Raw genomic sequence first — 11,752 nt, 5'->3', positions numbered from 1 at the left:
AAAGTGTTGTCTCATACTGAATAATTAAGGGACTTTGCATGTCCTTATAAGAGTTGGGTTATTCTATTGTCAATTAATTTTATAATGGTATCAAAGCATGTTGGCTCATGTAAATAAAATCCTAATGTGCCCCACTCGCGAGGATGCGGAATGTTGTTCCATACCGAAAAGGTAAGAGAATTTGCATGCTCTTATAAAGAGTTGAATTACTCCCCATATTACAAACTGAATTAGGTGAGAGAATAATTGTTAATATATTTTATGAACCAATGAATTATACTGCGTGGAATTTGGTGACCAGCTAGCTACCTCTTGAAAAGTATTGAATCGTAAATGTCAAACAAAGCTTTGACATTTTGAGTTAATCCAATCTATTTTATTGACTTTAAACGATAGCAACGGAAGGAAATGTAACATTTTCTTAATTATTTGATTGACATCTTCTCTAATGATCAGGAGAGGTCCAGCTAGCTAGCAATATTTGAGAACTATAAACTAAAATAACAAAGGTGGTTTCGGACGATCGATATTAGTGTAGATGTTAGACCTAATTTCAAGGGCAACCATTATTTGTGGTCATATAATTATACTAATAGATTGGTCAGATCAAAAGTCCAAATGCACTAATCATTTTAAACAAGTTATTTATGGTAAGTGCCAAAACCAACCTAATCGTTAGTATGTTTGGCACCGGCCGTCCAATATAAACCAACCAAAGTTGAGCATTTGGGAAGGAACAGGATTAAAAGGACCATTAACTCATTAACAATTAAATTTGGATTTCATGCCAATAGTTTATGCAAGTGATAGTGGCACTGAGTCGAAGTTGTTGAACATAGAATCTCTAGTGTATGATTCTCTCATAGACTTGTGTTTACATGTTCATGCTAAGTGTATATTTATGGTAGAAATATTATATTGCTTCGCATCTTCATGCATGTAGTTATCTTTCTATTATAAACTTTAAATTTTAAAATGGCGTTGTTAGTATAAACTCGATTTTCTTTTTATACAAGCAATAATGATATTCAGAAATGAAAAAAACGAATTGCTTAAGTCCTCAAGTACAACGACAAATACTCTTAGTCGGCTAAGCTATAAGCACCTTGCAATATAAACATAATATAGTACAGGAAAGTGTAAGTGATTAATCAGTTTTCTTTTCATATATAAAAGACAAATGCTTTAAAATGATAACTTATTGAAGTTCCAAAATAAGGATGGATCCATGATTATCAAGGAATTTACTAACTTTGAAATAAAACATAAAGCAATTTAGATAATTCTGCTAAATAATGTCTAGTGGAAGCATAACATCGATGACGATGGGCATTTGTTTCCTTCAATTTTTTTTTTACAAGAAAATTTTGTATTACTAACAATAACAGTTCAATAGACTTACAATTCATCCCGCTGGATCATGCTGGCTGAGCATGCATCTTCCTTCGAAAACGATCGGGTGTATTTTTAGCGTAGGACATCAAGTTAAGACATGTCACATATTTAGTTATTATCCATAAGTTTGAAGTATATATATCCACAAAAACTCTTCTGATCAGTGACCACTTTCATGCATGCTACCAATTAAGGGTGTGATAACGATAATCAATTATATATGTATCTTATTGTTCCGGTGGGATGTGTCATGTTCATTGATTTCCATGTCATGTCATAGTCATAGTCATATTTTTTTAGGAAAACTAATGAAAATAGTTTGAAAACCTTGAGTTTTAATGATAAGGAACAAAATAAAAGGTAAAATGAATAGTATCAGGATTGACTTTTTAGTGTAAAAATATAATTTTTCGTTAAAATGAATAATATCGAGAGCTTTTCATTAAAGTTCCCTACTTTTTTTGGAGGGGCTAACCTGTTAGGACATTTTGTTTGTAATATTGTTTTGCAATGTGATATATAAAATGTTATTTATGGTAAAACCGTGGATCTAATACTCGTCAAATTAGACGTCATAGTTAAGTTGAGAATAATATCATTGCAATTTTGTATTTAATTATAATTTCTGAGATTGATATAATTTTTCACTTTGGTCTTTGAGATTTAAAATCAATAGAAATTGTCCTTGAATTTGTCCACCGTTAATCATTTTGGTCATTCGGTAAAAATGTCCGTTAAATAAAGAAAAAATGACAAAAATATTCTCAAGTTTTGTCAAATCATTTTGGCCTATTGATTATTAATTTGAGTGTATTTTTGTTATTTTGGTCATTGTTTAACCATTGATGGTGTATAAATTTAGAAACCACTTCTACCAATTTTCAATCTCAATGACTAAAGTAAGGAGTTATGTCAATCTCATAGACCATTTGGACTAAAAAGCCTTACGGTAATTAAAGAGTGAGGATAGTATACTTATGCCTTTGTTTGGTATTGTGTTTTGTAAGAGTGTGTTTGTGAATACTTTTGGAAAGTTTAAGAACACTTTGTGACTGCATTTGACATAATATTAGTTAGACGTGTATATGGGTCATATAAGTGTTTTATGGAGATATAAGTGTTTTATGGAGAATTACATGTCAAATACTAAGAAATACTTCTGAGTAAATTTTCTATAAAACTTTTAATGTATTATATAACGCAAACACTTTTAGCAAAACACTTATGAACATAAATAATTCTTACACAATCAATTCCAACAATCTCCCAATCTTAAAAACTCAAAGAGTTCATCAAGACTTTCAGTTTGTACATGCTTATATGTAGCACTCAACTCTTATAAATTATTTGGTCTTGTCGAATGAGATGCCGTCAGCGGCTAGACTACATGACCCATGACTTTCATATATTCATGCCTCTGTTATTTGGTCCAAAGTTGAAAGGGAGCTTGAAAAAAGTAAAGCAAATTATAATTTTCATAGGAACTAAAAACTCAGTCCAATGTCAGCAATGATCAACTAGGAAACCCCTTGAATAATTCAGTTAAAAAAGCTCCAAAAACCTCAAACCATGTCAAGTTCTAAACGTCATCGATTATCCCATGTTACCAAAAATAGTCGAGTATCTAATAAGAGTTTAATTACTTGAACAAACACCCAACCTGTAAGAAAATATGATTAATTAAGATTCAAATTAGTGAGTAAGAATCTATTTTCTAACCAAATTGTATTACTTGTTCAACAAGCGTTATAATTTGACCAAATTAATAACGTCTCGTCGTCAGGTCATCTGACAATTTAGTTCGCATCAAAGTCCTAGCAAGGCAGCCAAGTCAGCAATGAGGAATCAGAGAACGTTAGTGAGTCTTTCTGGTTCACTTTTTTTGGTACGCTTTTTTGGAAAAGGATGCTCGTTAGATTCTTTTTCTGGGCATCATAACGATCTTGTGATTGTTATCGTTCATTTTATATCGTGCGATCAGAAATTATTTCAAAATTTAAAATTTAAAATTAAATATAAATAGTATCTAACGAAAACTAACCACACAATATACAATAAACGATCACGATTACGGAATCTCTATAATCCTCAAGAAAATTATTATTTTCCCGCTTTTTTGGACACTATTTTTTCTTCTGGTGGTGGGATTTTACAGAAGTCGACGAGATGTAAAGGACGTGGCGCACGGGCCTCGCATTTCCATGCACCATATTAGAAAGACAGCACCTTTGTCCTCTCACTCATGGAAATAAGCATATTCCTCAGAATGTACCATTTTTATGCCTTCTTTATTTATTTTTCAACAAGATATTAAAATATTCAAAGTGGCAAAACACTTTTTGTTCTTGTGAGTTTGTGAGGCGGAGCTTGATTCTTCAGTTGGAGCATTATTTGGAATATTAAACAAGTAATTAGATGCAAATGATTGGAGGTTTATGGTATAATATTATGCAAGGAAATGGCCAAATTGGAATGATCAAGTGAAACTAATTGTATAGTTAAAGATGTTACGGGCGGGGAATTATGTTTCGTTGCATAATTTGTTATAATTTATCATATGTACGTATTGTCAACAATATCAATTTTATTTCTGCACGTAAATTAATAAGCACAATGACGTACTCAGCGTGTAAAGCTATTCAAATCACATTTGTTGATTACATTATTAACTTACCTATTTGACGTCGCCTATCAATTTAGCCAACTTGTATAAAAGATATCCGTATCTAGAGAGTCAGAGACTATCGGCTTTGCAAGTGAGAGTTACATTATTTCCTTGTAGGTTTTTTTTTAATTCGTTCACGCTCATAAACATAAAAAAGACAAAAGTTTATACAAAGTTACAAATTTAACAAAAGAAATTTCAACGGCAGATTCTTCTTTGATATCTCATATGTGAATCATGTGATCATATCAATAATGGACTCAATAATTAAGATGTTCATAACAAAAAAGAAGAAGATAATTATATTTATTTAGAAAAAGAGAAAATTAAGGTTATTTTATGCGCCCTTTCCATAAGTGATGCCTAAATAAGAATGACGGCTCTCATAGGTGGCGCCCACTTTTTTCAATAATTTTTTTAGTGAAAGTATTTTTATTTATTTTCATATGATTTTAATCACCTAGATCCATGTCTTTTTTTTTTTTTTGTTCTTAATTAATTTTAAAAATAATTTAATCTCATTTTCGCTCTCTATAAATACATTTACCATGGGAAAGATACTTTGACGAAGCTAAACAGGTCACATGGTAACCATCCGTCAGTCAATTGGTTTAATTTTAGATAAGTAATAAATATTTATTGAACGTTAACATTACATAATAAGTATTATCGATCAATCAATTAATTGGTTTACTTTTAAAATAAGTGATAAACATATATTAAATCGGTTACGCCATTGAAACTACGCATTGAATGCAAGAGAAAATCGAGGTTACTTACCGCACGCGGCAGCTGATTTTAAAAACCCAGGCCTCGGCCAGGATTTGATGTAGTGCATTTGAATTCAATAAAATATCGAGCTTTTGTCTAAAAAAAAAAAAAAACTGAGGCTATAAAGAATATCCGATACGATCCCCAAAAGCCCCGACCTTCTCTCTCTATAAGAACGACGCTTCTCTCTCTCCCCGTCCGTTATTCTGCTCTTCGATAAGCTGACATGAAACTGGAGTTCAATAATCATCACCATCCAGAGGATCAAGAGACCGATAGCGATAGCGAGATGTGCAGAACTATCGAAGTCGTCGCTGGAAGCGGAGGCTTCCAGCTATCTCCGGCAAAGCGAACCCCCGAAGACGACGTCTGCGCCGACGACCTCTTCATTCCCCCGCTCAACTTCTCCTTGGTCGATAACGGCATTTTCAGGTCGGGTTTCCCGGAGTCCGCCAACTTCTCCTTTATCCAAACCCTAGGCCTCCGCTCCATCATGTAAGCAAATTCATTTCCTGCTGTATATATTACATATATATGCGTAAGTGTTTGATTAATTTCATTTCCCAAAAAAAGTGTGATTAATTTGAAGTGTTTGATATTTTATATTTAATGACTGTGTTTATGAAATTTAAACTCTGAATTTATTCGGATAAAGCGGAGTCCAACGTTTTAGACCGAATTTTTATATGCAATTTAAGTGTTTTGATATTTTCTTTATTTCATAACAATTTCGTTGAAATTTGAACGCTGAACTTACTCCAATAAAGCAGAGTCACCCCTCGACCAAATTTTCATGTCTTGTTATAGTGTTTAATTTTTTCTATCTGAATTATGTATTCCTAATGTGATTATGTACACATGTATGTAGATGTTTGTGTCCAGAGCCGTATCCAGAGGCGAATATGGACTTTCTAAAATCCAATGGGATTAAGATCTTCCAATTTGGGATTGATGGCTACAAGGTGTGTCTATTTTTCTGCTCAATTCGATTGGATTGGAGGTCGTCCCCTCAAGCTTAAATTTAATTTTCTGCTTATAATTTTTTATCTGTAATTTTCTGCTTATATTGATCATTATAAATTGACTGCCTTTAATCTAAACAATATCAATAATGTTTCGTAGGCTAGAATTCACACACACATTATATATTCATGAGTTACTGAATAAATCAATCAAGTAGTGCATATATCACAAATGTGGTCACTTGGCGACCAGGGATTCAAAATTTTATGTGTGGAAGTGTCTCTCACATATATAGGTAATTTGAATTCATAGCATGAGGGATTGAAGTAATTTTCATAAAAAGTGAAAGACCCTAAACCAATAGAAAGATCTAAAAATATTGCACAAATCCAAAAAGCCGAATATGAGGTAAAGGGTAAGCAAGAAATATTATTAAATATAAGTTAAAGCAAAAGAAAAATTAATAGAATAAGGAAGGGAAGTGAAGCATGCACCGCAATAAGAGAGATGGAGAGAAAAATGAGGCCTGGCCTGGAATGGAAAAGAATTTGATTTAGAACACACTTGAAAGAAGAAAAAAAGTTAGGATGGCCCCAGGGACCATTGGTCCATTAGTGGCTCCGCCACTGTTACAACCAAGGAATGCATGGTAACCAACTTTAAATTTGATATTAAGGATGGAAAAATTATGGATGTGCTTTTAATGTTTTAATTTCAACTCTTGGTTTTAATTTCAACTTTTGGTTTCAATTCCAACAGTAAGTAATCATAAATTCTTGATCACCAGGTGATTAATAGAACGAGACTTGTATGTATATTCATCATGTTTTACTAATACACGATTATCCTCATCAAGATGCTTTGTTGGTTGAGTCATAATGGCTCATTTATTATGGACGTCTTTCTTCTTCTTGTTTTTGTGTGACAAGTTCATTAATTATAAAATTTTGTGTGGGGTATTGTTTGTTGGTTTTGGTTTTGGATGGGATGACAGTTATTTTGTCTTGGCTAGAGGGCCACGAGTTTCTGTCACATATACTGAAACAATGTTTCATGGCTCCTGCCTTGTGTTTATGGGATGCCGCCCCATGATATGTTCAGCAGTTTGTGTCTCTTTACCAAAGTTATTACACCAAATCATGGGGCGGCATCTTATTTTTAATCTTTGCGACATGATGAAACAGATTTATGATTAGTTTTCCATCGACACATCCTTGTTTTACATCTTGAATTACTTTGATTGCTTGGATGTTGAATCAAGTTCCTCATTACCGTGAATTCATATCCAGCAAACTGACATCAATTGAATTGTGAATTCAGGAGCCTTTTGTAAATATCCCGGACGATACAATCCGTGAAGCACTAAAAGTTGTCCTTGGTACTGCACGAACTTAACAATATTTCACTTAGTTTCTTACTTAACCAGACCTGCAGCACTGCGGCTTACACTAGTTTACTTGTATGCAAATGCAGATGTAAGGAATCACCCTGTCTTAATTCATTGCAAACGAGGCAAGGTATGTACAATATACACTGTTGAATTCTTATATTCATTCCCTGATTTTGAGTAATCCATGGTATCGCCGGTTCCAGATGGTTGCTAACTCTGAGTGTATTTTTTCAGCATCGAACGGGTTGTCTGGTGGGGTGCTTGAGAAAATTGCAGAGATGGTGCCTCACGTCTGTTTTTGACGAATACCAGCGGTTTGCAGCTGCGAAAGCTAGAGTTGCGGATCAGAGGTTTATGGAGATGTTTGATGTTTCTAGCATGAAACATCTGCCGATAACGTTTTCTTGTTCCAAGAAGTAGAATCAGCCAGTATTATTGAATGGCTTTTGCTTCTTCATTTAGTCGAAGAAGAGAATCAATCGTAGGTCTTCTCCTAGCTACTTTGGAATAAATAAAATAGGGAAAGGTGATGAGTTCCTGGTATGCATTTCGGCGGAAAAGGAATTATTTCTTCTTTTTTCCTTGATTCATAATTTAAGCATCCTTATATAAAATATCACTTTGTGTTCTTTGAGACTCAACCTTCTCCTCATCTTTTCCTCTGCTGTGTCTTCTGGTATATTTATTCAACAACTATGGTGGCAGATGTATCCGGATTTCTTCTCGAAAATCTGTAGTTAGGTCGATTTATGTTTAGATAGATGACGAAAACATCTTGCCAATGCGTGTTCATGTTCAGTTATGCAGCTACTTACAATTGATTGATCCTTTGCTTTGAAGTTGTGATTAGTAAAAGCATTTGTAGAAATTACAGTACAGATGCTAATAATTTATCGATAGGATGTGCAAAGATGTATGTAATTCAAGTAGAGTAGTAACATCGACGATCCAAATAATGAAGTGACTCGGAGAATCAGAACATATATTTTGAAACAAATGACGAAGGAGCTGAAGAAGAACAAGAGAGGGAAGATATAATGATTTATGTGGTTGTTGATAGGAAAGAAATAAGTTGCAAAGAAAATCCAATCGGGCAGATAAAATTAACAAAAGATCTATAACCACGCTGATCTCGCCTCATTAGGCAGATCTGCAGCCAAACATGAGGCAGATCTTCAGCCAAACAGGTGACATCCACCACAAAAAATTAGTCAACCAACATATCTTATGAAACAATATGTTTTGAAACCTACGAGTAAGCTTTTGAATGTTATATACCAAGGTCATCAAGGTGCTCAAATAATAGGGGTGGTTTGTTCCGGTTCTAAAGGGCGTTGGGCTAGTTGAGCAGTGGGTAAGGGCCAAGAAGACTAGGCGGACGACTAGGCAGGGACTAGACGGTTTTTATTTTTAATTTTAATTAAATTTATTATATAACACACATATAAGTCTCTATTTAAAATTAAAAAAAATATACACACACATAATTGTATTGAGAAACATAAATTAAAAGAGAAATGATATATAAATTATAAAGTAATAGAACATGAGGAAAACATGGGCAACAATCACCATAATGAATGCAGTAATGCTCACCTAAGGTCCTCATCTTGAGGATATGTGAGGTCTTCTTTTATTTGAACCCTTAGATTAGTGTGACGACAGGTCAATTAGTAACCTTAAATTATCTTTGTTACACCCTAACAAAACAATAATCCCGATTAAAAGAGAAAAAAAACGTTAATGCGTGAAACCCTTCCATCTTCTTCCCCTACCCGTCTCTCTCTCTCTCTCTCTCTCTCTCTCTCTCTCTGTGTCCCCCTCCCTATGCTTCTGAACTTTTTCCATGAGCAGCAATGCAGCACACGTCCCCAAATTATAATTTGGGTTTGACAATGAGTATGAGAGGGCTTTCTAAGAAGAATTCTCCATCTCTCACATGTTTTAGATTTCGCACTACCATTGCTGATAGCATGGCAAAGCTACAAAGGAGCAAGGAGGGGTGCCTCCTCTCACCGGAAATAGCCGGTTCTAGTTATGCGACATGGCGCTGTGCTGTTGTACGTTATAATTATTTTTTAAAAGATACTAGGCCAAACAACGTCGTTTGGGCTTGGGATTTTAAAAAAAGTAATAAACAAAACGGCAAAGCTACAAAGGAGCAAGGAGGGGTGCCTCCTCTCACCGGAAATAGCCGGTTCTAGTTATGTGACATGGCGCTGTGCTGTTGTACGTTATAATTATTTTTTAAAAGATACTAGGCCAAACACGTCGTTTGGGCTTGGGATTTTAAAAAAAGTAATAAACAAAACGGCACAGTTTATGGGAGGGTGCGTTTCCAATTAGAGATTCATATGTGGGATTGGAAGGACCACCTGATGAAAATTTTAACGCGGAAAGAATTTGATATTGTTTTTTGCAGAAATGATTTGTATAGGAGGAGATTCTTACTTGTACATCAAGTATATACACTGTATAAATATAAGCCTTTGTGTTATGAATAAAATCATTTACAATATATTTTCTTTATTAGGGGTTACATGTGTTAATTAAAAGAGAAATTCTAAGCCGAGTTTTTAGGGTGAAGAAATTTAGTGGAAGCTAACAATGCATTACAAGATAGTTGTGGTGTCACGCCTAAAGATATATAATTAAGGGCTAATCACAACGATTTTTTACATGGGTACTATACCATGGTTGATCTTCATGACCTCGGACTTATGGTGACCTTAGATTTTTTACATAAGTACTATACCCTATTTTTCTGATATGAAACCTCGTCGCCAGCGATTGGAACTTATTTGTATTGATAAATTATGAACTATATTGATATAGTTTATTATGTAAAATGATTTGATTGTCTACAAATTTTACACTTTTAACTTTTAAATGTCCCCCCACTCCCTAACAAATCATGACTTTGCCACTAGCTGATGGGGTCCGAATGAATGGCGTTGTAGACATTTATCAAAATCCCTAAATTTGTTAGAACTAGGTTACCATTGAAAATTGTTGGAACTGCTATAACGGCATGTGCATGATTTCTTTTGAATCTTTGAATCTTGTTCTATTTTTGGTAGGTGTACTAATAATTTGAAAATCAATCAAAGTGAATTCTTTCTTTTTCGAAGTGTTTGTTCCTAACATCTAGGCAATTTCCCAAAATCTTGCTTTTGTTCCTCTGTCCTTTTTCATATACAAGAATGAAAAAAAAAAAAAAAAAAAACTCAGACTAGGACCGGGGGCGGGTTGGTTTTTTTTTGGGGGGGGGTGTTGTATTTTGTTAGGGTGTAACAAAAATAACTTAAGGTTATTGATTAATTCATCGTCAGATTAATTTAGGGGTTCAAATGAAAAAGGATCTCACAAGTCCTTATTTGAGGACCTTAAGTAAGTAACACTTATAAATGATAACGAATGTTCATTAATGTATTCGGCAAGTATCTTACAATCTATTGAAAACATAAAAATGCAAAATGGAAGAGTATTTTTGTTCTAAGTGAGAGATTGCAACCTATAACCGTTTTCTTAAATAAATAAAAGCAAAAATAGTCACAAAACCACCCAACCCGCCTAGCTCACTTATGCCAACTTAGACGTGCTAGGCCTAGGTGGGGCATAGGTGAGTCTACGTGGTCTTTCTTATTTTTTAAACACCTAGAAATTAATTAAAGTGGTAAGAGCCGTCTAGCACCTAAGTGGTTTTAGGCGATGCTTTTTTGAGCACTGGGTATGGTCCCATTAACAGCACCAAAAAGGACCTTTGAGTCTCCTTAAATGAATCCCCTTGAGTCTTCGTCTACAGTCTTAAGAACAATGATTATTTCAAGCCACTTATTTTGCAAAAACAAGTGAACGATCGAGTAAACTCTTGGAACTAGAAATTACTTTAATGTTATCGAAAGTGCTTTTAGATTGTCAAAACTATTATTTAAGTGTGAATGAAATAAATAAAATCGCTTTAATGTTGAAGGAAACTGAAAAGAAGGTCAAGTTGCTGTTATTTTTTAATGTTAAAGGTGCAAAAATCAAGTTTAATGACATAAATTAGCAAAAACTTTTACTTTGTATGAAAGTTTTGTGGTGTCGATCTTTCTTAGATTCTGAATGCTTTCAGGTTTCCAACCATGATTAATTTAAAACAATACTTTTTGAGGTTCTACCTTCTTCTTCTACTTGATACTTATTGGATTCTTGTTCCACTTGCACAAGTTGGAGCCTTGTTTGGATGTTCCAAATTACTATGTTCATAAAGGGACATTGTTGTGGACTACATCGTCATGATCTGGTTGAAAATATTTTATATTTTAAAATTCTCAAGAATGATACTTTGCTTGTTTCGAAAGTAGCTTCTCATTCGTTTGACTGTTGAAACGTATTGTTTCTATGATGTTTTTCTACAAACTGTTTGCTAGAGATAACGACAAGGATTGAATGTTAAGGACAATCGTTTATGTGCATGTATAAAAAAATAAACACGAAACATGATAAACTTAACAATTTTTCGTGTTTTAGAGTGTTCACATCATTAACTCATTAGGGAAAGGAGAATATCATGGAGCACCTTT

General features: G+C 33.9%; 1 protein-coding gene across 1 annotated transcript; it reads left to right on the top strand.

Annotated features, from left to right (window-relative positions):
- Positions 1-5,031: 5,031 nt before the first annotated feature.
- On the top strand, positions 5,032-7,812 carry LOC103954991 (tyrosine-protein phosphatase DSP1). The gene is made up of 5 exons (XM_009366849.3): positions 5,032-5,326; positions 5,700-5,793; positions 7,115-7,172; positions 7,268-7,311; positions 7,419-7,812. The coding sequence occupies exons 1-5, from the start codon at positions 5,058-5,060 to the stop codon at positions 7,602-7,604; spliced, it is 651 nt and encodes a 216-aa protein (XP_009365124.1). The 5' UTR covers positions 5,032-5,057; the 3' UTR covers positions 7,605-7,812.
- Positions 7,813-11,752: the final 3,940 nt, after the last annotated feature.

The sequence above is a fragment of a genome, unplaced genomic scaffold, assembly GCF_019419815.1.
Source record: "Pyrus x bretschneideri cultivar Hongxiangsu unplaced genomic scaffold, Pyrus_bretschneideri_v1 Contig12, whole genome shotgun sequence".
In the NCBI taxonomy this organism is placed as follows: Eukaryota; Viridiplantae; Streptophyta; class Magnoliopsida; order Rosales; family Rosaceae; genus Pyrus; species Pyrus x bretschneideri.
Note: the sequence above shows the minus strand (reverse complement) of the source record. Positions and strands in the feature narration are given on the sequence as shown.